The following is a 25,805-nucleotide window of genomic DNA, read 5'->3' on the forward strand; positions in this document are numbered from 1 at the left end:
TATGTATATATACGTATATGGAATATGGGAAAAAGGTTATGGCGTTATATACGCACCACCACCTGATCAGCTAGTATACGTTGATGATTTTGCCCACAGTGGCACCAGATTGTGTTATATACGTGTATATATGTAAATATATGTATATGGGATATGGGAAAAAGGTTATGGCGTTATATACGCATCACCACCTGATCAGCTGGTATACGATGATGATGTTGCCCACATTGGCTGAAATGATATGATGGGATGCCCTCAGAGGCTTGATGATGTTATGTACATATAGACCTATGCATTACATGACATTTATATATATATATGCATGACATTAAAGATATTTCATGATTTTGATTTACAGAGCCATCCAGGTTTACAGGCTGAGTCATTTACTCCACGTTTTCTTCCATGTCCTGTATATACTTATTTACATGTCTTACATACTCAGTACATTATTCGTACTGACGTTCTTTTGTTGGGGACGTTGCATTCATGCATTCAGGTATAGACAATCAGTTTGACGAGCCTTCATCATAGATGATATTGGCATTCAGCAAAGGATCGGTAAGACTCCATCTCATTCGGAGTGCAGCCATATCTATAAGTCACCGTGTCAGAGTTTTACCACAGCCTTATGGGTAGGTCGGTACCCTGTCCCATTTTATGTCAACTAATCTTAGAGGCTTTGTAGACACAAGTCTATTATGTATAGTATATCAGAGGCCTTGATGGCCCATATGTATTCATATTTTATGAACGATGGTTCATTGATATAACATTTTTCCACTTACAATTGTACATTACGAGTTGTGGTCATGCTGGCCCATGATAGTTACAAAAAGGAAGGAATAAGTTATAGAGTGGTTCGCTCGGGCCACTATGACATCGGGTGCCAGCCACGCCTCCCCAGGTTTGGGGCGTGACAGAACCATTACGGCGTTGTGCATGGCATTGTTCAACAAGCACTCTCGAGAGAGAGCCTGCATCTTTTCCCAATATTTTTGTGAAGCCAAAGGCATCAAATAGTTAGCAAGTTCCATCAGCCGAGATAGCAAATTACATTCGATGGATACCAAGAGAGCGACGCTACTCCTCCTTTGCAGATCTTCTCCAGGGGTAACATAATTTTTCCCCAAATTCCCTTGAACTGGGGATTGGGGGAGAAGAACATCCTCTTCTCAGACAGAAGCGGCTGGTGGAGATAATGTAGCAATTGCTGGTGGAAGAGTTGGTGAAGATAGAGATGAATCTGATTGTATTGAAGAGAGAGAAGCATTTGCGACAAACACAGTGCTAGTTGTTGGTTTCTCATTAACCGAAGACAGCAGGGACCCGTTACTCAGACCCATAGTATTGGGCACAACAAATTGGGATCCGAAAACGAGAGTTGGCATTTTTCACCTGTTTCATACTCCCCCAAAGCGCCGAGGCATCATCCTCGGTTGGTGTAACTAACTCAACAGATTGAGCAGTTTGTTGAGTTGAGGAAGGTCGTCCTCGTCTATGTAGAGAAGCTCCATCCTCTCTAGCTTCTCACTCATCGTCAATCATCATGGTATCTATGACCGGCCCGGGTAGAGAGTTCCTCACCATGACTTCTGGAGACGACTTAGGGGCAGCATTCTTTTCCCTCTTTTTTTTCGGAATGCCTTATTTTTTGTCGCTTGTTCTTCGGTCAGGGACTCCGAGAAGAAGCATTTACACCAGAAACTGGACCAGAGACGCCTGTTTGTGAAAAAGCTTTCTGCAGTAGCCTCGTCACGTCAGCAAGATCAGCCCAAACATCCTCCTCAGGGATGACGACTAAACTCGGGGATAGACCTATATTCAATAGAAGAAAAGGATCAAACAAATTTCTCATAGGAAAAGGTAAGGACAAGATGAAGGTCAGCTCACTATGATTTTTAGCCTTCCACCCATATTTCAGGGACAACTCTTTCCACAAGTGGGTTTCGAGTGTAGTAACATCCAAAATAATCTGAACCCATTAGTTCAAGCCCTCAAACCTAGAAGGAACCCACCGAGTCGCTGAGGTAGGTAAAGGAAGAAAAGTCAATCATTATGAGGAAGGATCTTTAACAAGAGTAGAAAGAAATCGTGTACTTACGAGTGCGGTTCTACAATTCTGGGAAGGAAGGGGCCGAGGCCGGGATGATGTCACTGGTGATAACTGAAACAAATTATTCCATCCACCCACGGCCATTATCATCATCCATGCTGGATAGCAATTCATGGTGGCCTCGCTTACTAAAGTTAATCGTCCCCTCACGGAAGATCTTGGGGGGAATAAAGGTTCATCACGTGAGCTAGGGATAGCTCTTCCCCCGTTTCTTGACACAGGCACTGAAGGCAAGCAATCGTCCTCTACACAGAGAGACTCACCTAGGCCAAACATACTTGGTAGTGGAGGAAAAACTCCACAATAAAGTAGTCAAGCTCTCTGCTAAGAGAAAATATCCCTAAAGTGAAGGGATACATATAGAAGTACGTAAAACCCTTTTTGGGTAAAGTTACCCATTCCTCCAGATCAAGCGAGATAATGTCTAAATCCTGGCAATGACAATCTTCCTTCACAATAGGAATGCTGGAAAGACGGATGGAAGAAGGATATCTACTAACGGCCCATGTACGAGGGCTAACAGAAAGAAATTTCTCTTTGAAGTCTTTAGTTGTGACAAGACTTCTAGGAATGATGGTGCTCACTATAGGAGGAGCGACATTATCGGCTTTGTTTTTGTTCTTTGAGGAACCGATATTTTTTGAAGAAGAAGCCATTGTATGTTATGGAAGAAAAAAAAAAGTGTTTCTTGTTTGAAGAAAGTTAAAGAAAAGTTGAAGAACAGAGTACAAATTGAATGAAGAGAGTTTGGGAGAGTTTCGAGAATTATGGGATATTAATGAAGGAGGGTGATGCGTATAAGTAAAACTTTATGCGGCTAAATTTGTAGCCATAATTACCTCGATAACTGGCAAAAGTTATGCTGAATTATGAAATGACGCGTGTTCGGGGCATTAAATGTGAAGAGACGTACGTCTAATCAACTGTCACAAGTTCTTCAGAGGGAGTCAGAGAAATTTCGTCCAAAAAGAATGTTTCTATCAACTTTCCGATGACAAAGTTATGTCACCGGAAAGCAGAGGGACTATCTGTATAGGACAAAAATATACTATGTAAAATAATTGCATAAGAGAATGACACGTGGAGCCGAAAACAAAGGATAGCTAAAATCGAAGACAATCGTTCCAATTGTCATCGGGAATAATGATGCTCATAAAGATGCAATAAATGGCTGCCACCCGGTAGCATTTAATGGAGAATATTCTGCAGCATTTAGTACATTGCTCGTAATAAAGAATTTGTCATTTATGCTCACCGTTACACATTCTTCAATGACCCTCATAATTGACATTAAAGAAGGGCATGATCCTAGGTAGGGGTGTATAAATAAAACCGACAAAATTGCACCAACCCCATAATCCGAGTCAAACCGAGAAAAAAATCTAACTATGGTTTGGTTTGGTGTTAGAAAAAAAACCGACAATATTTGATTTGGTTTGGTTTTAACTAAAAAAAAGTCAAACCGAAACCAAACCAACCCGGCATTATATGTATAGACGCTTTGAATATATTTAATACATAAATATATTTATTGTAGTGTAGTTTATAAATATTTCTTAAGTTTTTTCATAGTTTTATCTTTTAACGTATTATTTCAAGCTTGGACTTATATTTTTTGGATGCTCCAATAAATTTTATAGTCCATAAATGTTAGTAACTCAAATAAATCCTAAACCAAAACCAAATCATTGCTAATGCTAATAAAAAATATTCAATTCAATTGTTCTACGAATAAAAATAATATTGGATATCTAATTTTTAGCTTATCCTTGATTTAGATAAAATGCATAACTTATTTTTCTTTTATAGTGTTTAGTCATATAAATAATGGTACTTATTAGTCGTACTTATTTTAGCAACTTATTAGTAATTTTCAATTTTGTTTGATTTCATTATGGCTTATTAATAATATTTATTTTGTGTGATTTTATTATCTTTATTATTGAATATTTTAGTATAATGCCATAACTCATCTCATATTTATGTTATTTTATTGAAAAACACCTTATATAGTTCTGTTTTACCAGGATTAAAGAAATATTTGGAGCAAAAATTCTATGTTTTGCACTATGAATACTTTATGAAAAAAAATTCGAAACCCCGAAAAATCCAAGAAAAACCGAGACTAAAAAACCTAAATTTTATTGGTTTGGTTTGGTTTGATCTTTAGATTTAATAATCCGATACAATTGGTTTGGTTTGATAATTAGAAAATTCGAATCAACCCGACATATGTACACCCCTAATCCTAGGACCTTGTTCGCTAGGTGCAACTATAAATAGTGAGTTTGGCTATCATTGTAAAGGACAGTAATTTTCTGGCAAACTTACACTATAATCTATTCAAAGCTCTATACAATTTTATCTTCTTACTTTTAGATTTCATTACTGTTGTGCCCGGAAACCTCGCTCCCGGAATTACTATTTCTGCTATTTCATCTTCATATCAAGGCTAAGTATTATATATTTCTTCATTTCTTTTATTATTTCAGGATCGAATTAATTCACTTGTCTAAAAACCAGGTGTATATATATATATATTAAAAGTTTCAATATGTCGTGTACCGCATGGTTGCAGAAGGAAAGAAACTTATCTAGAATTACCTATAGATTAGTGTATATTTTCACCTCAACTCATTACCAAATTGTAGTAAATTATCATGAGGTGGTATAAACCTCGAATGCAAAATAAAGTTTTTATTTTCGCTGTCAAGTAGACAATAATCATTACCAAGATTTCATAGTCTTTGTAAGTGGCAAAGTTGGTTTTTGCAAATGATAGCGATGAGGAAAGACATACGAAACCCTTGACTTTAAGCTGAAAGATACATACGTATATCTTTTTCAATGCCGTAGCACCAGCAATTTTCTTTTCATACGATACGATAGCATGACTTTAACCACATTAATTGCTATGAGGGACTAGTTTGTGGTTATGTAAACTAGGACGTGTCTGATTTTTTCTTCTTTGTAATTTTCCCTTTCTCCAGTCCTAATGTTACATGTGCTTTGACTGGTGTTAAAATGTAATTTGGCTACTTATATGTCACTCACGTAATGGTACCACTCTTGAATTGAAGAATCCATATCTAGAGGTTCACCCAACCTTCACAATTGACCTTAGACTGATATGGCTAAGTTTCCACCTATATTAATATTTTAACAACTAAAAATGATGTCTGCATTATTGAAAATGTGTTATGACGAGTATTTCGTAGTCATTCTAAATAAATAAGAGTCAATAAAAAATCATAGGTAATTCCTTCACATATGTCTATGAGGTACACATGGTGGTAGAGCTAGCAGCCCGAATAACACTATATAAAAAATGCTGAAAAAAATATAAAATAGAGTGAATAAGTGAGATCAGTATAACTGATTGCATATCAACACAACTGACGTCTAAGTGAATAGTGGGTAGTATTGTGTGAGAATCAGTTTCCATTGGGTGAAAAAGATTTGGAACTTTCTCTAGGCCTATTGGGCAAAAATTTCAAGTAACTCGTTCATCTAATTGACAAATTGAATACTTATAACAGAAATAGGCGAAATTTTCTGAATATGGCAATTGATCACAAGGACTTCTGGTATACTATTTACCTTTCATTTTCTGTATACGATAATTGGCAAAGTGAATACTTCTAATATACTAAGTGGAGTAATATTTACCTTTCACTTTGTGTTATTCGGTATATTGTTTTCTCTTCCAGGCAAATTCACCAGTCACTTGTTCATCAAATGGAAAATGGTTCTTGCTGGACTTGTCTTATCTCTTTAAACTTTTCCTTCCACTTGGCTTCTACAAAAATTTGATATTTTCTTCGGTGTTTAAGTGTAATAGAGGACTAAACTTAAAAGTTTACATCCACTTAGCCATATATCCCACAACTTTAACTTATATGAGTAGTAAAGAAAATCAAACTAATTAAGGGACAATTTTGTAGGCTTTCACTTTATCAATCCATGAAATGAAGGCATTTTTGGAGTTCCTAAAACCCAAAAAGCCATGTTCTTTACTCTTGTTCATAGTATCCAAAGGACACTCTCCACTAAGAACAATATCAACAAACCACCAACCTCCAACTTGCTCTAATTTATTAGGCACCAATCCATTCTCCTTCACAATCTCATCCCAAATTTCTCCTTTATCCTTCATCATCTCCTCCAATCTCCATCTCTTCTTCTTTTCATCAAATTCTTCAGCTTCCACTTCAAATTCCTCAGCTAATATCCCCCACAAATGCTTCCACTTAAACACATCCCCATTGCTTACATCAAATGCCTCATTCTTTGCATTAGGATTCACTGACGCCCATATTTGATGCTCTGCAATTAATTCCGCATCTGAACAGTCCGAGTACCCGTCCCACGCTGATTTAACTCCTGGAAATTTCAATTTCAACCCCTCATGTTTACATATAGCTGCATAAACACACAGAGTTGCAATAATATTCATTAAGCTATAGGGTGAAAACCCAAATATCAACCCGGGCCTATGAACTGACCATGTTAATTTTTCTTTCTTTTTCACCTCCTCAAATAAAATATCCTCAAGAGTGTAGTAGAAATTGGGTACGGGTAAACGGGGCAAACCCTCGTGATGTGGGGTATCATGTCCTACTTTTCCGAACAATTCAAACGGGCCGTGATAGTGTTTTCGACCCGTTTGCAAACAGATGTGAGACAAATTGGGGCAATTGGGAATAATAGCATTCAGTACATTTTTGAACATTTCCCCATTGGTTTCACAGTTTTCGATCTCTGTGGATCGACTGGCCCAAGTCACGTAGAAAACGTGAGTGACGTCAGAGAAAAGAGTGAGTTTGGATTGCGAATCTTCAGGGTTTGAGATGTCGCATTGGATGTACTCAATAGGGTGGTCGGCGTTCCAGGACGGTCTAGGACGGCGAGCGACGCCGTAGACCTTCCAAGGACCACCGGGGGTGTCGGAGAGAGGGAGGATCTCGGCGAGGCTGTTGCCGACGATGCCGGTGACTCCGATGATTAGTGCAACGCTTTGATACTTCTGTATTGGGGCATCATCTTGATCGATTTTTTTCTGGAAATTAAGAAATAATTAGATTGTTGAATAAAGAATTACTGCAGTAGATGAAGTGGGGGAGATGTAGAGAGAAGTTAACGTAATTACCTTGGCAGCGCCTATAGCTCCAGACCACCACCAGCTCATCTTTTGGTTTCCAATTTCCCAGCAAAAGCTCAATTACAATGGGAAATTGGTGAGAGCAGGATATGAGACCTGTCAAGTCTGGCGTCTTGTACTATATCATTGGACAAAATTTCTCTCTCTCTTTTTTTTTTTTGGAAGGACTTGTAGGTAGGGGTGTTTTAAATATCCAAAAGCCACACCGAAAATCAAACCAAACCAATAAAAAAAATCGATACTTTTTATTTTGGTTTCGGTTTTGGTTTTGGTTTTAAAATTTAAAAATCAATCAAATTTGATTTAGTTTTGATTTTAATAAAAAAAAAATTAACCAAACCGAATATAGAAGTAGCTATTTTAAATTTGGAATTATACCTATATATATATATATATATATATATATATACACACACACTTTTATACAAAGTTTTAAAAATTTTGTAGTAAATGTTAATCGTTTGCACTTTTAGTACAGTTCTTTACTTTTACATTCTAGTTTGATTGGTAGTTTTCTTTTGTTAAGTATAAGAATCTATTTCTTGTTAAAAATAATATATTTTTAATTGAGTCCTTAAATTATTCATCACTATTAGATTCAATTATCATCAATATATCTTGGTAAATAATAGATTTCTCAAAGGGCAATTGATTTGATAGTGTTACGTTAAAAATGTGGTCGCCGAAATGTGTTTGGTAGTGCATGTCTAACCGAAAAACCGACATAAACTGAATCGAGAAAAAACCGACTTAATTGGTTTGGTTCTAATATTTGAAAAAACGACTTACTTGGTTTGGTTGCTTTTTAGGGAAAAACCGATCCAAACCGAACCATAAACACCCCTACTTGTAGGTGTAGATAATTAAAATTTGTTGGATTTAAATCCGTAATAGAATTTGGACTATATTTTAAATTCAAGATATATTAGTTCAAATAAATTTATTGGATTAATATAATTGAATTAATTATATAAGTTCAATATATATGGATTAAATAAATAAGTCTAAATTCATTGGGCTAGTCCACTTAATTGGACTACGAATGATGAGCCTACTTTATTAAGCTCAAGATGTCATCTTTCTAGGGGCCCAATTTGGTGTAAAATGACGTGGCATGCCAAGTCAAATGGAAGAGCCAATAGGATCGTGTCACGTGTCGAAATGACAAGACATGCCAAGTCAAATTAAAAGGCCAATGAAATCGCGTTGCATGTGCAAGTGACATGTTCTAACCAATCAAATGCGGCATCGTCACGCTTTAATCTGATTGGTCAGAAAGAATTTGTTCTCATCACAACTCTTTTCTCCCAAAATTATAAATAGGGATCTTCATAACTCAGAAAAGACACCAGAAATCATAACAAGAAGCAAGAGAAAGCTCGTGGATCAAACGCCGAAAATTTCTCCACAAGCTTCAAACTTCAAGCAATCAAGTTCAAGCTCAGAATGAAGAAAAATCAAGGTTCATGGAGTACGAGTTCAAAATAAAGTTCGTGCTAGTTGAATTCAAAATCATCGTCTGTGGAAATAATCATAAATTCAAGATCAAGCTCAAAAGCCTTGAATTTATATTAGAAAAGAAGAATCAGATGAATCATCGAGATTGTAACTCTCAAGTAAATCGAAATAAAATACTAAAATTGTTTCAATATTTTTTGGTCTTGGTTATATTTTCTTGACGCAAATTTATTATCGACAAATTCTAGCACACCTAGTGGAACAATCTCTACATCTCATCTCAATTTTTCAAGCACCAAAGTTTAAGAACATCGAAATGGCTTCACAGAAAATCAACTCCAGATCAACTTCCCCTACGGCTGCTAATTCCAAGTTCGATGTTGATGTGGAAAACATCTTCGATGTTACCTTTGGAAGCTTTGGACCAGTTACAAGGAGCAAAGAAAGTTTTTTAGGACGACAAGCACTTCAAGAGCCATCCACATCAACCCCTATTTTAGGATCTTTATCCTCAAAAGGAGCAAGATCCTCTGCAAGCACGACCCAAAAAGGGAACGACATCGCCGAAAGGATCGAAAAGGGTCTTGCCCAACTTAGTTTATCTATGTCCAAGAAACCCTTCATGCAAACCGATGATAATGGCTTGAGCACTGGATCTACTCTAACCTCTATTAGTGTGACCTCTAAGCTACTCCATATTCTTCATCCTCTATGGCGATCATGCAAACAATGGTTATTGAAGCTTCTACCGTAAAAGAACAAGTTGCAAATTTGACAAAAACCAAGCGTCAAAGCACATGCAAGATCAAGATGCTAAACTTTTCAAGTTAACAAATAAATTGGATAGCATAGTAGAAGGAGAATCCACACAAACACCTTTAAATCTACAAATGTCACAAGAGAGAGGAAACTTCTCCAAAAAGCAACCAACAACAACCAATGAGATCCAAGTCTCCACTGAAGGTCTGATTCCCATTGAGAAATTGAAGGATTTCATCATGGAGGCTATCAAAGATAAGTCTGAGTCGTCGTCCAAATTATCTCTCGCATATATAAAACCGTATATACAAAGAATTGATAACTTGAAGATGCATATTGGTTATCAACCTCCTAAGTTGCAACAATTCGACGGCAAGGGAAATCTAAAACAGTATGTAGCGCACTTTGTTGAAACTTGCAACAATACTGGAACTTATGATGATTATCTTGTCAAATAGTTTGTTCGATCTCTCAAAGGTAATGCATTCGATTGGTACACAGATCTCGAATCTGATTCCATCGATAGTTGGGAGCAGTTGGAGCAAGAGTTTCTCAATTATTTCTATAGCGCAAGACGCACCATAAGCATGATCGAACTTACAATCGCTCATCAATGAAAGGATGAGACAGTTATTGACTTCATCAATCGCTGGAGGAGATTAATCCTCAACTGCAAAGACCGCCTTAGTGAAACTTCTAGAATCGAAATATGTATTCAAGGCATGCATTGGGGTCTTCGCTATACATTACAAGAAATAAAGCCCAAAATAGTTGAAGAACTAGCAACTCGCGCTAATATATGGAACTAAGTGTGTCCACAAGTGGAGATGAAGGGCTACCTGTCTTTGAGTCTTACGACAAACAAGAAGAAGAACAAGGCATCGAGGATGGGGGCAAGTTTTCATCCGAAAATGAAACCGAAGAGTCTATGCATGTCACTATGCTCATCAATGCACGAGCCTAAATTGCAAGTTATAATGCTCCTCAATGCACGAGCCTAAACTACAAGTTATAATGCTCGTCAACGCACGAACCTAAATTGCAAGTTATAATGCTCCTCTACGCATGAGCCTAAACTGCAAGTTATAATGCTTCTCAACGCACGAGCCTAAACTGCAAGTTATATTGCTTTCTGGCACATGATCCTATATTGTATGTCATGAAGCTCCCCAATTTTGAACTAAGTTTTCAAGAAGTAAAGCTTTTCAAATTCGAACAAAGTCTTCAAGTTGTAAAGCTATTTAAATTCGAGCAAAGTCTTCAAGTTGTGAAGCTCTTCAAATTCGAGCTAAATCTTCAAGACATAAAGATCTTTAAATTCGAGCAAAGACTCATGCCGAAAGCTCTTCAACTTTGATCTAAATATTCAAGTCACGAAGCTCTTCAAATTCGAGCCAAACTTTAAGTTCCAAAGATCTTCAACTTTTAGCTAAATCTGCAAGTTACTTCGCTCCTCAACGCACGAGCCTAAACTACCGATTATAATGCTCCTCAACTTGCCTAAACTACAAATTATAATGCTTCTTAATGCACGAGCCTAAACTGCAAGTTGTAATGCACCTCAAAATACGAGCTTAAACTGCAAATCGCTATTCTCCTGGACGCACGAGCCTAAACTGCATGTCATGAAGCTCTTCAAATTTGAGAAAAATCTTCAAGTTGTAAATCTCCTCAAAATACAAGCTTAAAATGCAAATCGCTACGCTCTTTAACGCAAAAGCATAAACTTCATGTTACTCTTGGCCTGTACAAGTATAAACTGTATACGGCCCAAAAAATTTTGCTAGGTTGAAAACCTCGAAATAGGCGGCCTAGGCAAAAGTTCGGACATTAAGAAAAAAAATTCACCTATTCTGAACTACGATATGACTTGATCCTCTTTACTAAGGTATATAGGCAGCTTAGAGTTTTATTCTAAATCAAGTCACATGAGTTCAAAAATATATGTCACCCCAAACATTATTCGAATGACGCATGATGGAATATAATCCACTTGATTGGAACTTAAAAAATTGGGCTTAGATGTATTCGACTTTGTGCCTTATCAAAGATTGATGGTTCAATGGTGGCAAGCCTCCACAACAAATTGGTATCTCTAATGGATGGAGGTAGTCTTTTAGTAGAAAGCCAAAATTTTCAAGTTGAACTCTTTAATGCCAAGTCAAATTGAATTTCTCTTGTCTACTACACCTTCAATTTGAAGTATTCAAGCCCTCCAAATCTTCAAGTTGAAGCTTTCAAGTCCATTGGTCTTCAAGTTGAAGTCCTCAAGTTTGTCGGTCTTCAAGTTAAGTATTTAAGCCTCCAAGTCTTTAAGTTGAAGTCTTCAAGTCTGCTAATTTTTCAAGTTGAAGTTTAAAAGTCCATCGCTCTTCAAGATAAAGCGTCAAAGTTCACCAAATCTTTAAGTCCGTCAAATCTTCAAGTTTGTCGGTCTTTAAGTTGAAGTCTGCAAAGTCTTCAAAGTTTTCCAAGTGTTTAAGTCGAAGTCGTTAAGTCCACCAAGCCTTCGAGTTGACGCTTTCTAATTTTTCAATCTTAAGGTGGAAAAGTTGGCCTCTTTGTGGTTTTGTCTTTAAAAGAAACTATAATTTTTGAATCTTAAGGTGGACGTTTAAGTCCCTTTGACCTTAAGTCGGCCTCATAGTGGGTTTGTCCTCAAAATGGATTATAATTTTCCAATCTTAGGGTGCACGTTTAAGTCTCTTTGCACCTTAAGTTGACCTCTTCGTGGGTTTGCCTTTAAGGATCTATACTTTTTCAATCTTAAGGTGGACATTTAAGTGTCTTTGCACCTTAATCCGGTCTCGTTGCAAGTTGATCCTTCTATACACTGTTGAAAATTTGTCCTTCTATATATTACCGTGGATTTGTCCTTCTATATACCGTATGAACTTTTGCACCTTAAGATTATGCCTCCAATTTTCGTACGGGGATAAGTATCCATCCCTTTACACCGTGTGATTGCCCTTCCGATTTTTGGGCAGGAATAAGTATCTATCCCTTCACCCCCTAAGATTATCCCTTTAATTTTTGGCAGAGATGAGTATCTCTCCCTTCACACACTGAAGTTACGTTCGGTTTTCAATCTCGAGGTGGGATCAGTGGCTAAGGCGGCTGTCATAATTAATGTAAATTGGGCTACTACAAGTTGACTCCTACTCAAATTAACAATGCTAGTCAAAGAAGGAAAGACGTGTTTCAGAGTACTACTTAAATTAAAAATTGTGGTGATACAAATGTACATAATAATTAATTGTAATGAATTCATATGTTCTAGCTACTGCCACGTATAGTAGATCAAATATGTGCTCCATTAAGAGGCCAATTTTAATGTCTTGCGGCATCAACTTAAACTGAAATTGCTTGGCTCAAGTAAAAAAAAAAAAGTTAAAGGATTAATTATGGCACATGGGATCTGTCAATATTTTGGTCCAGATAGAATGCAACTAAAGTATTCTAATCGCAAGAAAAAACATCGGCGAAGTCGTTTTCAAATTGTAAGAAGGAAAATACGAATTGTCGTCAACAAATACTTTTCGGTCTAGTCTTTTAAAGTTTATAGTATTTCACAAGCTTCGAAGTAGGGGTATTTATAGATAATTAAATTTTATTAAATTTAAATTCGTAAAATAATTTGGACTATATTTTAAATTCAAAATATATTAGTTTAAATAAATTTATTGACTAATATAATTAGATTAATTATATATTCAATATATAGATTAAATAAATAAGTCAAAATTCAGGAGGCTAGCCCACTTAATTGGGCTATGAATGAATAGTCCACTTTATTAAGTCCAATATGTCATCTTTCTAGAAATCCAGTTTGGTGCCACGTATCAAATGACTTGGCACACCAAGTCAAATGGAAGAACCAATAGGATCGTGCCACATGTCGAAATGACAAGGCATGCCAAGTCAAATTAAAAGGTCAATGAAATCGCGCCACATATGTAGGTGACATGTTCTAACCAATCAAATACGGCCTTGTCACACTTTAATCTGATTGATCGGAAAGAGTTTGTTCTCATCACAATTCTTCCTTCTCGCAACTATAAATAGGGGTCTTCATAATTCAGAAAAGATACTAGAAATTAGGGGTGTACATAGGTCGGGTTGGTTCGGATTTTTCAATTACCAAACCAAACCAATTATCTCGGATTTTTAAATTTATAAACCAAACCAACAAAAATCGGGTTTTTCAATCACGGTTTTTCTCGGGTTTTTCGGTTTTCTCTTTATAGCATACAATTTATAATTTGTGCTCTAATATTTCTTAGGTCCTAATAGGATAAAACTATATAAGACGTTACCCAATAAAATAATACAAAATAATATGAGATGAGTCATTATTATACTAAAATACTCAACAAATCGCATAAGATAAATATTACTAATTAATAAGCCATAAAAGTGAGTTATGCATTTTCACTATCTAAATCAGTGCGAAACTAAAAAAAAAATACTATTGTCATTTCTAGTATTGAATTGAATTTTTATTGTTAGCATTAGTATTGATTTGATTTTGCTTTGGGCTTTATTTGAGTTACTAACTTTTATAGGATATAAAACATATTTGATCATTCAAAAGTTCTAAGTCCAAGCTTGAATATACATTAAAAGAGAGAATTATTAAAGAGTTTAAATTATATTTATAAATTACATTACAATAATTATTTTTATGCATAAAATATTATTAAAACTTGTATACATATAATGCCGAGTTGATTTGATTTCGGTTTGACTCTTTTTAGTTAAATCTAAACCAAACCAATTATGGTCGGATTTTTTTTTCCTAACACCAAACCAAATCAAACCAAACCATAGTGAAATTTTTTTTCTCGGTTTGACTGGGATTATTGGTTTGGTGCGGTTTGTCGGTTTTCTTTGTACACCCCTACCAGAAATCATAACAAAAAGCAAGAGAGAGCCCGTGAATCAAACACCGCAAATTTCTCTATAAGTTTCAAACTTCAAGCAACCAAGTTCAAGTCCAAGAAATCAAGTTCAAGCTCAAGAACGAAGAACAAATCAAGGTTCAAGGAATACGAGTTCAAAACAAAGTTCGTGCTAGTTGAATTCAAGATCATCATTCGTGAAAACAACCATAAATTCAAGATCAAGCTCAAAGGCCCTTGAATTTATATTAGATAAGAAGAATCACAAGAATCATAGAGATTGTAATGCTCAAATCAATTGAAATAAAATACTACGATTGTTACAATATTTTTCAATTTTGATTATATTTTCTTGACACAAATTAATTATCTACACTAGAATTGGAGAATCATTCTCGTTGTGATAGTGATACACTGAATACAGTTCATTGTTGGATTTTTTGAGAAAGATTTTTGCTATTTATGATATTGAATATGTTATATCATCATGTGGCTATAAGATTTGTCAAATTTTGTGATCTTAATCATTTCATGTGCCTAAGAAGTTTCTTATTAAATGGGTAAATGAGAAATTAAAACTTAAATTGTTTCCACATATAAGAAAATTCGTAAATCAGAACTTAGAATGTGGTGAAATAAGATCCCTCGATAAAAATACGAACCTTTGGCCACATATCCTAAAGCTTCTCTAATGAGATTGGGCGACAGTACCTTCATCACTAATTAGATAAGATTAAAAGTTTACACCATGATAAGTGAAAACATTATTAACTATCCAGAGTGAAATGAAGAAAACATAACTTATGAAATATACTATATTTATTTCTGATAAGTTAAGAAACAAATAGTTGTATTATGCAGGTCTAGAAAACTATAAGAAAGAGAGACACGATTAGAAGGTATGTAAATATTCAAATAAAAATAATAAGCAAAGAATATAATTTATGTCCCAAAGAAATAACACAGCTCCCTTTGATGAATGATTTGCGTACAAATATTTTAGTTTCTTTTCCCGCAAAACATAGAGGAATTTCTTGGAGTTCAAAGAGACGAGAGTAATAGCCCGTTTGGCCAAGCTGCAAAAATCAGCTTATTTGGAGAAGTGTTTTTTTTAAAAGTGCTTTTCTTGAGAAAAACACTTTTGGTGAGAAACAATTTGTGTTTGACTAATTAGTTTGAAAAGCACTTCTAAGCAGCAATTAGTGTTTGGCCAAGCTTTAAAAAACTGTTTCTAAGTGTATTTTTCTCAAAAGTGCTTCTCAAAAAAGTACTTTTGGAGAAAAACTATTTTTTTCTGTTTCTCCAAAACTGCTTCTGCTTCTCCTCAAAAGCACTTTTTTTCCTTCCAAAAACTTGGCCAAACACCTCAATTTTTTACCAAAAGTGCTTTTGGCAAAAAAAAAACACATTGGCCATAAAGAAGCTCGGCGAAACAGGCTATAATTCTCCATATTCGATGATTGGATAATACGTTTATTTAGAACTTAAAATGACAATAAATTCACAATCATCAACTTTATCACTAATAGAAGAATACTATAAAAAAAAGAAAAGGAAAACATAGTTTTGACAAGAGAAAGAGAAGAAAAAAAATGAAGAAATCCTCAAGAAGAAGCACTTTCTCTTTAATGGATCTTATGTGTCGCGAATTAAAAAGTTAGTCGGACACTCAGGACTAGTGAATTCCGAATACTAGAGGGATAGAGAAAAGGAAAAGGAAAAAACAGATCATTTCCTGATTTCACCACTCCATTTCAAAATTTGAGCGCCATTTGCATGTCGTAAAGAAAATAATTCACATTTTCAATGCATTTAACAGCATCAGAAGGTCCGGAAATGCCCCCGTACATCACTAGCAGCAAAAAGCGCAAGATTGTTAACACTTGAGTCATCAGTAATTTTGAAATGCAAAGCTATATGAAGTACTGAAAACCAAAACTACCAATCAACTTTAACAAAAGAGTGATCTTCACAAGTTTAAAAGAAACCAAGCTGAGCTAAATTGATCAGCAGCAATTTTGAGTCCTAAAAGATACTATATCATCCAATCTAGAACCTAATTTTACAAAGAAAAAAGAGTTTCCTTCCATAACTTCCCTTAACTTGTGTCACTTAAGAAAGTGAGGACTAATTAATCCCGCGATCTCAAGGAACCCGACGCGATCTCTTCCTCCAAAAATATTCTTCAACTTCTCATCACAGATTATGACCTTCTTGTCCTCGGGATCCTACAAAGATGACGCACAATATGGATAGTGTAAGTTATATATTACCATACTGCATAAGAAATATGAAAAGTATACATTGCTATATTTTGAATAAGGAGCCAAACCTCATAACAGAAAGAACCAATTTCTTCAAACTCAATCAGACAGTTTTCTTATCAACACAGAGGGAGAAAAGGTCAAATTACTAAAGCGATCCGCTTGAGTACATGGAAGGGGATATGACCAAATACTTGAGTACCTTTCGACATCTATAGTTGGAATAAAACTCCAAACCTTCGTAGAATACTTTAGATGATATTTAACCAGACACATGGAGTACAATCAGACAGCAAGAAAAGAACTAAATCAGCAATGTGCTTTGCATCAAACACAGGTGGTATATATTAGAAACTGAAAGCATATCCCAAGCATATCTGTCGATAAATATTCAAACATAAAAATGAAAAAGATACATTCTTTTTTATGAAGTAATGAAAAAGAATACATATGAAGAAGACTCCCATGAAACATCATATTTCACAGTAAGTTCATCAATAGTATATATATGGCAAGTATATAAATATCAAACAAATATACATCTTTCATACAAGAGCTAGAAAATACGGCCACAAGCAAATCGACAATTGATCACAAGAAAAAAGGGTGACATCATAACTATGGTCTTGGCTGAAGCAAAAGTAGCTATTTAGGCCAGCAAGAAAAGAACTGCTAATTCATACTTGAAAGTCAAAAACAGTAAAAAGTCTGCAATTCATCCTCAAACACTACACAACATACAACAAACGACACAAACATTATCATTAGAAAGTAAGCTCTAGAACATGTTACTGAATTAACGGTGTGATACCAATCGCACTAAGGCAAAAACGGAGCAATTATGATTCGACACAAGAGTGACTAGATGAATATTTAACCAACCAGTTAATAACATTGGAACACGCTCATTTAATACGGACCAACACGAACTCAAAGAGGTTAAAGAAATCATGTGAGTGCGCATTTAACATATAAACCAGAGCAGAAGTACTATATATGAAGTTATTTCAGAAATACAAGTGAAAAGAACATTATTTTAGACAACTGAATCATGCAATAACACAAATCTTACTACAACACAACCCAGAACTAACAAATTAATACACCTCATAAACCCTTAATCAAAACATTTTCTTATGAATACCCATAATCAACTAAGAAGCTTCTCATCCTTTCCAAGTGTCAAGAAGCATAACTAAAATCCCCCTTCGTGCTACTGTAACCACCGGTTCCAAACAATTTACAACACATATGTCCCAAAATCAAGCCAAAAAATCCCGTTAATGCAACTATAACAAAAAGAATATATATACATATAAATGATCAATCATCCAATCAACAACGCTCGATCCAAAATAGTTGGAGTCAACTATATTAATCTTCTACATCAATTTCACTCTATTTGGACATTTTCCCTCGAATACGGATAAATCAATTTATCATACCAAATACTTATAAATAATTACTCATCTTTTAACGCAAATTACTGATTCTCAAATTTTAAACGTTCTCTAAATCTCAGCACTTATTCCTATATTCAGAGGATCATAGGATGCAGTCTGTACCTTATCTGAATCCAGTAGCTTTAGCTCGGATCTATTATTTGTGCTAAAATATCCTCTAAATAAGTACAAACAATAGAATAAATCAGATGGGTTGTTGTAGAATCTCAAACTAGAGCGGCCTCTACCTGTATCGACTAATTTAACCAGAGAAATGAATACCAACAAACACTAATAAAATTAAAACCTAACGTAACAGTAGCAACAACAACTAAACTTTTATCCCAACTAGCTGGTACGTGTACACCATCATTTGCTTTCTAATTGATAAAGCCATCTATAGAGTGGAGTAATTAGTGGTACCTAATCTTATTCGAGAAGAAATTAAACATATCGAAAAGTATACCTGAAGGTTGTGCTGTTTGATGTGGGCCCAAATGAACTTGAGTGCTTGAGTACGAGGAATCTCCGGAAGGCCGCCGAGGAAGGCCTGCATTTCCGGCGAAACACGACGTGGCTTCATTATCCCTCTTGGTTCCCGCTTCTTTGGCTCCGTAGTAGCTGGCTTTGAAGAGGCGGCGAATGTCGCCATTCGCACACTAGGTAAATTACCACCAAGCCTAACAGAAGAAGACGAAGACTTAAAGAACGATGCCGTTTCAACAGCCGAGAAAGTGGAGAAGAACCCCAAAGACACCGCCATTTTTTGAAACTTTTGCTTTTGGATTTGCAAATTGAAGATGGGATTTTTTTTATTTTATTTTTTTTGACGAAGTGGATAAGAGAGGAGAAGGGCTTTCCTTTTTTCGTATTCGTATGGGAGAAACGTATAACCCCGCCTTTGGACCTCCTGCTTTATTGACCAAATTACCCTTATCCTCTGTTGAGCTTGGACCTTGTTGAAGTCTTGACGTGAAACTGCAAAAGGATTGGATTGGGTGATTCATTTGCGGGTATCAATATGGTAAAAATATTGAATTGGTCATTTAAAAATAGCCAGCGTTTGCAAAGTTATTGAAAAATAGTCATTATTTTGCTGCAACACAGAAAATTCCAGCATACCATACTGGAGATCGGAGCACCTGTGTATGAACTTCTAGCATATTATGTTGAAATTCCAACACGCGGAAAGTTCCAGTATTGGAGCACCAGTGCTCCATTCTCCAGCATATTATACTGGACCGGTATACTATACTGGAACTCCAGTATAATATACTGGAGTTCCAGTATACTTATGCCGGAATTCTCGTATATTATACTGGAGTATTTTTTCGTTTTTTGAATAGTATTTTCGTTCAGATTTATCTTTACATAAAAATTGGCTAAATTTCGATTATTTTTGAAATTATGGCTATTTTTGAATTTCTCCCATTAAAATGGCCCCCAACAGGTCAACCCTAATAATTAAAGATTTTAACGCTTAAGGATGAAGAAATTACTTACCTCTATTTCAATGATAAACTAATTATATACCTTTATTTCAATGATAAACTAATTATAATAAATATTTTATAATTAGATTTTAAAAACTTGAAATTGTGAGTTTTCATACACTATTAGTGTAAATTGTGTGGGGTAGATATTTTTTAAAGTGGTATTTACTTTTTATCTAGCATTTCTAATGCTGAGCAAAAGTAGCCACTAGTCTATTAAAATTAATATGAAAAGACATTGTTACCCTTCCTTCCCAAACGAAAATAAGCCATTTTTAGATTCTTTCCTTACATCTTATGAACTCTTCTACTTGTTCCTTTTTCACTTTCTTTCTTCAATTCCTATTCTTTCAATAAATGAGGAATATTATTCTTAATATACGCCATTTTCAGATTCTTCATCTTTATCTTCTCCCGACTTGTCACAATTAATAGTCAGCATCTGCACTTTGTTTAGGCACCATATTTCTGAGTTATTACTTAATTAGAACTCAATTTATCTTCTTTTCTCCCAACAACTGCACGTAAACCCGTCTTCTTTGTTTACAAATTAAAATTCCTATAAGACACTATCGCCATATATGTTATTTTGTATTTAGTCCTTAACTTAGAGTTACAAGTACAGAAATTAATGATAGGTAGTCCTGAACTTCGAGTTCCAAGTTCAAAAGTTAAGGACATGTAGTCCTGAACACATGTCCTGAACTTAGAATTACAAGTTCAAAAGTTAAGGACAGGTAGTCCTAAACTTAGAGTTACAAGTTCAAAAACTAAGGACAAATAGTCCTTAACTTAGACTTACAAGCTCATAAATTAAGGACAGCTAGTGTGAGCACGTGATTTTTGCTTCACGAAAACTACTCCAAAAGAAATCAAAAATAAAGCAAAATTCTCTTGGTGTACAATTGTTAGGATTTGGTGGCATTTTTGATAATTATTTGTGTTTTGCCCGTAAATGTTTACCTTGTTGTAGTTAATTCAAAATATAAAAAATACATGTTGCATGCATATTTAGGATTTAATTATGCATTTAGGAATTAATTAAACCATCATTTGGCTCTAAAAGGAAAATCACAAAAATATGTGTTTATTTCTATTTGTTGTCATTGGTTGATTTTAATTTAAGGTTTTAATTTGTGTGTTAATTGTTGTAAGTGTTAATTAATATTTGTGTAGTTTTGTTTTTGATTTTACAATTTAATAAGGAATTGTTTTTAAATTAAATTAAAGAAGGAAAAGGAAAAGAGTTGAAAAAAAGAAGAAAATTCGGACTAGGCCAATTTTTAAAAGAGAGTACAGGCCCAAAAATCACACGCCCTACCCGGCCCAGGTCTGTCAACCCAAAGACCACCAACGACGTAGTATAGGGCAAGAGCTACATCGTTTTGATGGTGCCCGGTCCAGTTAATCTCAAAAGACAAACCAAACGACGCCGTATTGGCATTTTCCATCTGGACCGTTGATCAAACAGATCTAACGGTCCAGTTCAGTTCTTTCATTAAACTAAACGACGCCGTATGGTTGTATTTGATCGGGGCCGTTCATTGCTTTTGATCTAATGGCTCCCAGGCCTTCCCTCATGACCCGACCCACTCCCATCTGAGACCGACCCAATCCCCACTCAATCAAAACGGCACCGTTCCTTTAAATGAAGAAATCCTGGCCATCAATCTCACTTGATCCAACGGCCAGGATCCATCCCTCCCCTCCGTATATAAGGCCAATTCTCACCACACGCCCCAAACCAAACACCCCCGCCTTTGCCCTGTTCATCGTCTCTTTCAGAGACGGACCCCAAACCCTAGCCGCCCTGAAATCCCTCCGTTTGAAAGCCGGCGGCAACGACGCCGGTGACCACCACCTTAACACCCTAAGACCATCTGACCACCCCCGTTCCAAATATGTTACTCGTGTGGTTCGAATCTTTCCCCATCTTCTCGAATCTTCATTTGAAGATTCGAGCCAAACGGAAACCTACACCAGCCAACCCCAAACTCACCCCAAGGCACCCCCTAACCACCCTCGTTACAGATCTATTGGTTGCTCACCTCGAATCACCCTACAGCTTCTCGAATCTTCAATCAAAGATTCGAGCAAAACCTAAACCTACCCCAACCTACCCCAAACTCACACCAGATGTCCACCAGGCCTCCCTCATACCCTAAATAACTTTTGTTCCTTCGAATCTGACCAGAACTGTTCGAACCCCAAATCAAACCCCCAAGAACCCTAGCAAACAAGAGGGTGAAATCTGTCCCAACTAAAGGAGGGTTTGGGGTCTAACCGACTTTAGTCGAAGTGTTCTCAGTTGAGAACACTCGATTAAGGTCAGTTCGACCTCAAAAAGTTCGAGTTTGAGTTCGATTCAGGGTTGTCCATGTCCCGAGTTCTAGAGGTATTTTCCATTTCTTATTTGTCCCAGTTTGTGTTTGTTTATTTTGTTTATCTGTTTAGTTTAGTTTTTATTGGTTTTTCAATTTCTTTTGTCGATTGTCCAGTTCCTCTCCCTCAGACCTTTTATTTGGTCGAATTTGTTTCTGTTCGTTGTTAATTATAGGTTGTGTAGTCGATTCGAATAAATTCGTCGATTAGTTTAGCTTTATTATAAATCCTTGTTCTTGTCATTGCTACTTGAATGGCCTGATTATCTATTTTTGAGTAATTGCTGTCAATTGTTGTAGGCAATCGTTTAATCAGTTATCATCGATTAAGTCTAGTTTTATCAGTAGTTTCGTAAAATGATTTAAGGTCGAATGTTGTGTGTGCTTGATCTATGGACATTTAGCTTCAGGGCATTGTCAATAGGCTGACAATGAACCTGCATTCATGCTCATTTTTGGTTTAGTTTCAATTTCAGTTATAATGATTCTGTTGAGTTCTATGTTGTGATTCAAATTCAGTCCATGAGATTCAAGGGGAACTCAACCTTAATCATTCAGTTTGTTAAGAGAATTGGTTATAGCTGTTAATTAAATTAGTTTTGGTTAATTGTTTGTTAAACAGATTTCAGAATTAAGGTTTTAATACAATTAAATAATTCTATTAGGAGGCAGTAATATTAAGGAGTTTTCAGGGATGATTTAGGAATGAAATAGTTAGGATTATATTTTAGTATTAGTGCTTTGTTAGTGGGGTATTAATTAATACACTAATGGGGAAAAAAAGGGAATGGGGGGACTGAAAATAAGGAAAAGCTTCCTTAGTGGGATTTAAAGTGAAAAAAATCAGATTTTAGTGGAAAATTCTAATTTGAATAAGGAAAAGGGTCGGGCAGTATGTTTGAGAGGGGGGCAGATTTGTATAAAAGGGTGTTGGGGACTGACTTTTAAACCTGGGGAGAAGAGAGAGAATTTGAGAAAAAGACTAAGAAAAAAAGAGGGAAGAAGACTGAAAAGAGAGGAATTTTGGAGAGTTTAAGAGTGAATGAAAGCTGAACTTTGAAGAAAGAGAAAACATTCATAGTTCAAGTTAAAAACCTGCTAGATTTTATCATCAAAATTCAGTAATTTTAGAGTTGAATAGGCTGAATTTTAAACACCTAAAAGTTCAGTAATTGGAGAAAGTTAAAAAAGAGGGTTGAGAGATAAAACAAAACTGAAAAGTGAAGTCTTTCTTCCACTGTTAAAAATCAGTGCCAGTTTTGCTACTGTATCCTTGAAGCTTCAAGCTTCTTTTCTTTGAGTGTTTGAAAACCAGAAAAATCTACTGTTCTATCGCATTTCTGAATACATTCTGTTTCTGCATGTGATTGCTGGTGGTATTTCTGGTTTTATTCCTGGGTTTCTGGTGTATCTGTGTTGCTGTTTGGTACTTATGAAATTGCAACTTGTGGTCCTGAATTTGCTGTTGGTTAAAACTGTTCCATTGGTTGTGTGCTGGATTTCTGCTGGTTTTAATCTGTTTCTGGGTTGCTGTTGCTGTTGTTGTCTGCTACTACATTTCTGCTGATCTTCCTTTTCTTTGCTTCCAATATCAGGTACATTTTCGAATCAATACTGATGTGGCTGTGAGATGTGAAAAATGAAATGAAATGCTAGGTTGTTGGATGAATTATTGTTGTACCTATAGTTTAATAAGATATGTGACAAGTATTTATATAGTTTAGCTTTATAACTCAACTGGAATGCATGGCGTAGTCTTGTATTTAACTGGAACTGTTTGGTTTTCAAACTATAGTTTGTAGTTGTCAATTACAGATTCCATGTAGTTAAATATGTAATTTGTAGAATGAACAAATAAGTTAAGGGATTAGTGGCCAAATTTCATCTCCAACTTTCTTTTTATATTTAAGGCAAATTTTAAATAGGCAGTGTTTGATTCCGTTAGGCAGCATATAGGCCAATATTCGAATCCATGTTGATAACATTTCCTAGCCATTAATTCCAATAGTATAAATCAATTTTAGGAATGTTAGTTTAAATCAATTTGGAGAAGGGTTAGTTTGTTATATCTTGACAATTTTGTATTCATTTGGTAATTTCAGCTTTAGTAGTTCGCTTATAGAATAAAGGCACGAAACATTTCTCCATTTTTACAAGTTCGAGTATAAATTACCGTTATCATCTATCCTAATCCAACAACTACTTGTCAAGCATGTAATTAATTAAGACTTTTCTCGTTTCTGTTAGAGACAATTTTAATAGAAATGTAGTCACTTTAGGATTGCCCTTTAAAAATAAATGAGACGAGCATCGCCAAATAAAACGCAAGCTGCGGGGCCCTCAATAAATGGTTAATAATTAATTAGACTTCGGATAGGCCGTTTTAGCAAGATTTCACGGCCTTCTCAAAAAATAATAATGTGCTAGTCGCTTTAGGTGAGCCTTTTAATAATTTACTTTCTTAAACACGGGTGTACATTGATGTGACCCAAATCCAAATATCAACGAAGTCGAAGTGTGTCGACGACCACGGGTGCATTGATTGTGACGTGGTTCGAGATACATTTTCACAACGTTGCAATTCATTGTAAAATAATAATAATAATAATGAAAGCGTTAAAGAGTTAAAATTTGCGCATAAATTCAACATGTATAAAATCAAATAAATAAGCCGAATATGACAGTTGAGCGACCGTGCTAGAACCACGGAACTCGGGAATGCCTAACACCTTCTCCCGGGTTAACAAAATTCCTTACTTGGATTTCTGGTTCGCGGACTGTAATACAGAGTCAATCTTTTCCTCGATTCGGGATTCAACCGGTGACTTGGGACACCATAAATCTCCTAAGTGGCGACTCTAAATTAAATAATAAATCCTATTTTCAATTGTCCCTTAATTGGAAAAACTCCCTTTACGCCCCTGCGGTGTAGGTAAAAAGGAGGTGTGACAGCTCTGGCGACTCTGCTGGGGACAACACCAGAACCACTGGTTCAGAGTTCAGAATTCGAGCTTAGATGAATTGTTATATTTGACTTTATTTATTATTTGATCTTATTACATGTTTTAGCCTAAATGTGCAAAATGATGCTTTTTACTGCTTTGATATTATTTGAATTGTACATATAAACTGTGCCAAAACCTTCTCTTCTTACCTCCGGGGATGTGCTTACTGGTTGAGACTCCCTATTTTGTTAGTGTCATACCCTAAATAAAAGAGGCTCGGAAAGTTTCTAAGCCGGCTGGCCTTTTGGTTCCCGGAAAGGAGCTCCTTCCTCAACTCGAGTTGTCCGCTCGGGTACACTGTCTAGAACATATACCCAGGTTGAACCTAGAATAACTTGACTTCATGCCGGATCCCTAGTAGGAACGTTTATTTGCATCATGTTGCATTTGGCTTAGGGGACTCAACACAGGGGTTGGGTCCGTCTAGGACAAGCAACCTGAAATGAAAAAAGACCATCCTGCTGCATCTTGTTTGTTTTGCACATTTATTTGTTTCAGATCTGAATGCTGACCGGCTTCTGAAATTAGGGATTTTGAAAAATTGTGAAAAAAAAGAAAAAATATAGCAGTGTAGGGAGATAACTACTTATTGTTTTAGAAAAATAAAACCAATGTCCAAGTAGTGTCAAAACCCTGCCGAAATTTTGAGGAAAAAAAATTCTTTTTTTAGTTTGATTTATTGGAAAAGAAGGGAGTATTGTTTACAAAGTTTAGTTTATATGGGGCGAACTACGCCGGTTTGATTCTCACAGGGCGTGAGATACGTAGGCAACCCTCGTCGGGTCCAACCTCCCATTTTGCAAAAAATAGCCCAAAAATGTCAAA

The 25,805-nt window shown here is 35.8% G+C and overlaps 2 protein-coding genes across 2 annotated transcripts; both read right to left on the reverse strand.

Moving 5' to 3' along the window:
- Positions 1-5,913: 5,913 nt before the first annotated feature.
- LOC104221871 ((S)-8-oxocitronellyl enol synthase ISY1-like) lies at positions 5,914-7,438 on the reverse strand. Its single transcript, XM_009773008.2, has 2 exons — positions 7,266-7,438; positions 5,914-7,175 (listed from the first exon to the last, which is right to left on the reverse strand). Exons 1-2 carry the CDS (start codon positions 7,302-7,304, stop codon positions 6,042-6,044), a joined length of 1,173 nt encoding a protein of 390 aa, XP_009771310.1. The 5' UTR covers positions 7,305-7,438; the 3' UTR covers positions 5,914-6,041.
- Positions 7,439-16,292: 8,854 nt separating this feature from the next.
- On the reverse strand, positions 16,293-19,030 carry LOC104221869 (upstream activation factor subunit spp27-like). Its single transcript, XM_009773007.2, has 2 exons — positions 18,568-19,030; positions 16,293-16,623 (listed from the first exon to the last, which is right to left on the reverse strand). The coding sequence occupies exons 1-2, from the start codon at positions 18,862-18,864 to the stop codon at positions 16,504-16,506; spliced, it is 417 nt and encodes a 138-aa protein (XP_009771309.1). The 5' UTR covers positions 18,865-19,030; the 3' UTR covers positions 16,293-16,503.
- Between the last annotated feature and the right edge of the window lie 6,775 nt (positions 19,031-25,805).

Source organism: Nicotiana sylvestris, chromosome 11, assembly GCF_000393655.2.
Source record: "Nicotiana sylvestris chromosome 11, ASM39365v2, whole genome shotgun sequence".
In the NCBI taxonomy this organism is placed as follows: domain Eukaryota; kingdom Viridiplantae; phylum Streptophyta; class Magnoliopsida; order Solanales; family Solanaceae; genus Nicotiana; species Nicotiana sylvestris.

Bases quoted from the DNA above. Each gene is read 5' to 3' on its own strand.
- LOC104221871 (XM_009773008.2), bottom strand. From the start codon at position 7,304: ATGAGCTGGTGGTGGTCTGGAGCTATAGGCGCTGCCAAG. The intron at 7,176-7,265 runs GTAATTACGTTA...CTTAATTTCCAG, and splicing joins GAGCTATAGGCGCTGCCAAG to AAAAAAATCGATCAAGATGA.
- LOC104221869 (XM_009773007.2), bottom strand. From the start codon at position 18,864: ATGGCGGTGTCTTTGGGGTTCTTCTCCACTTTCTCGGCTGTTGAAACG. The intron at 16,624-18,567 runs GTATACTTTTCG...TCATCTTTGTAG, and splicing joins TCAAACAGCACAACCTTCAG to GATCCCGAGGACAAGAAGGT.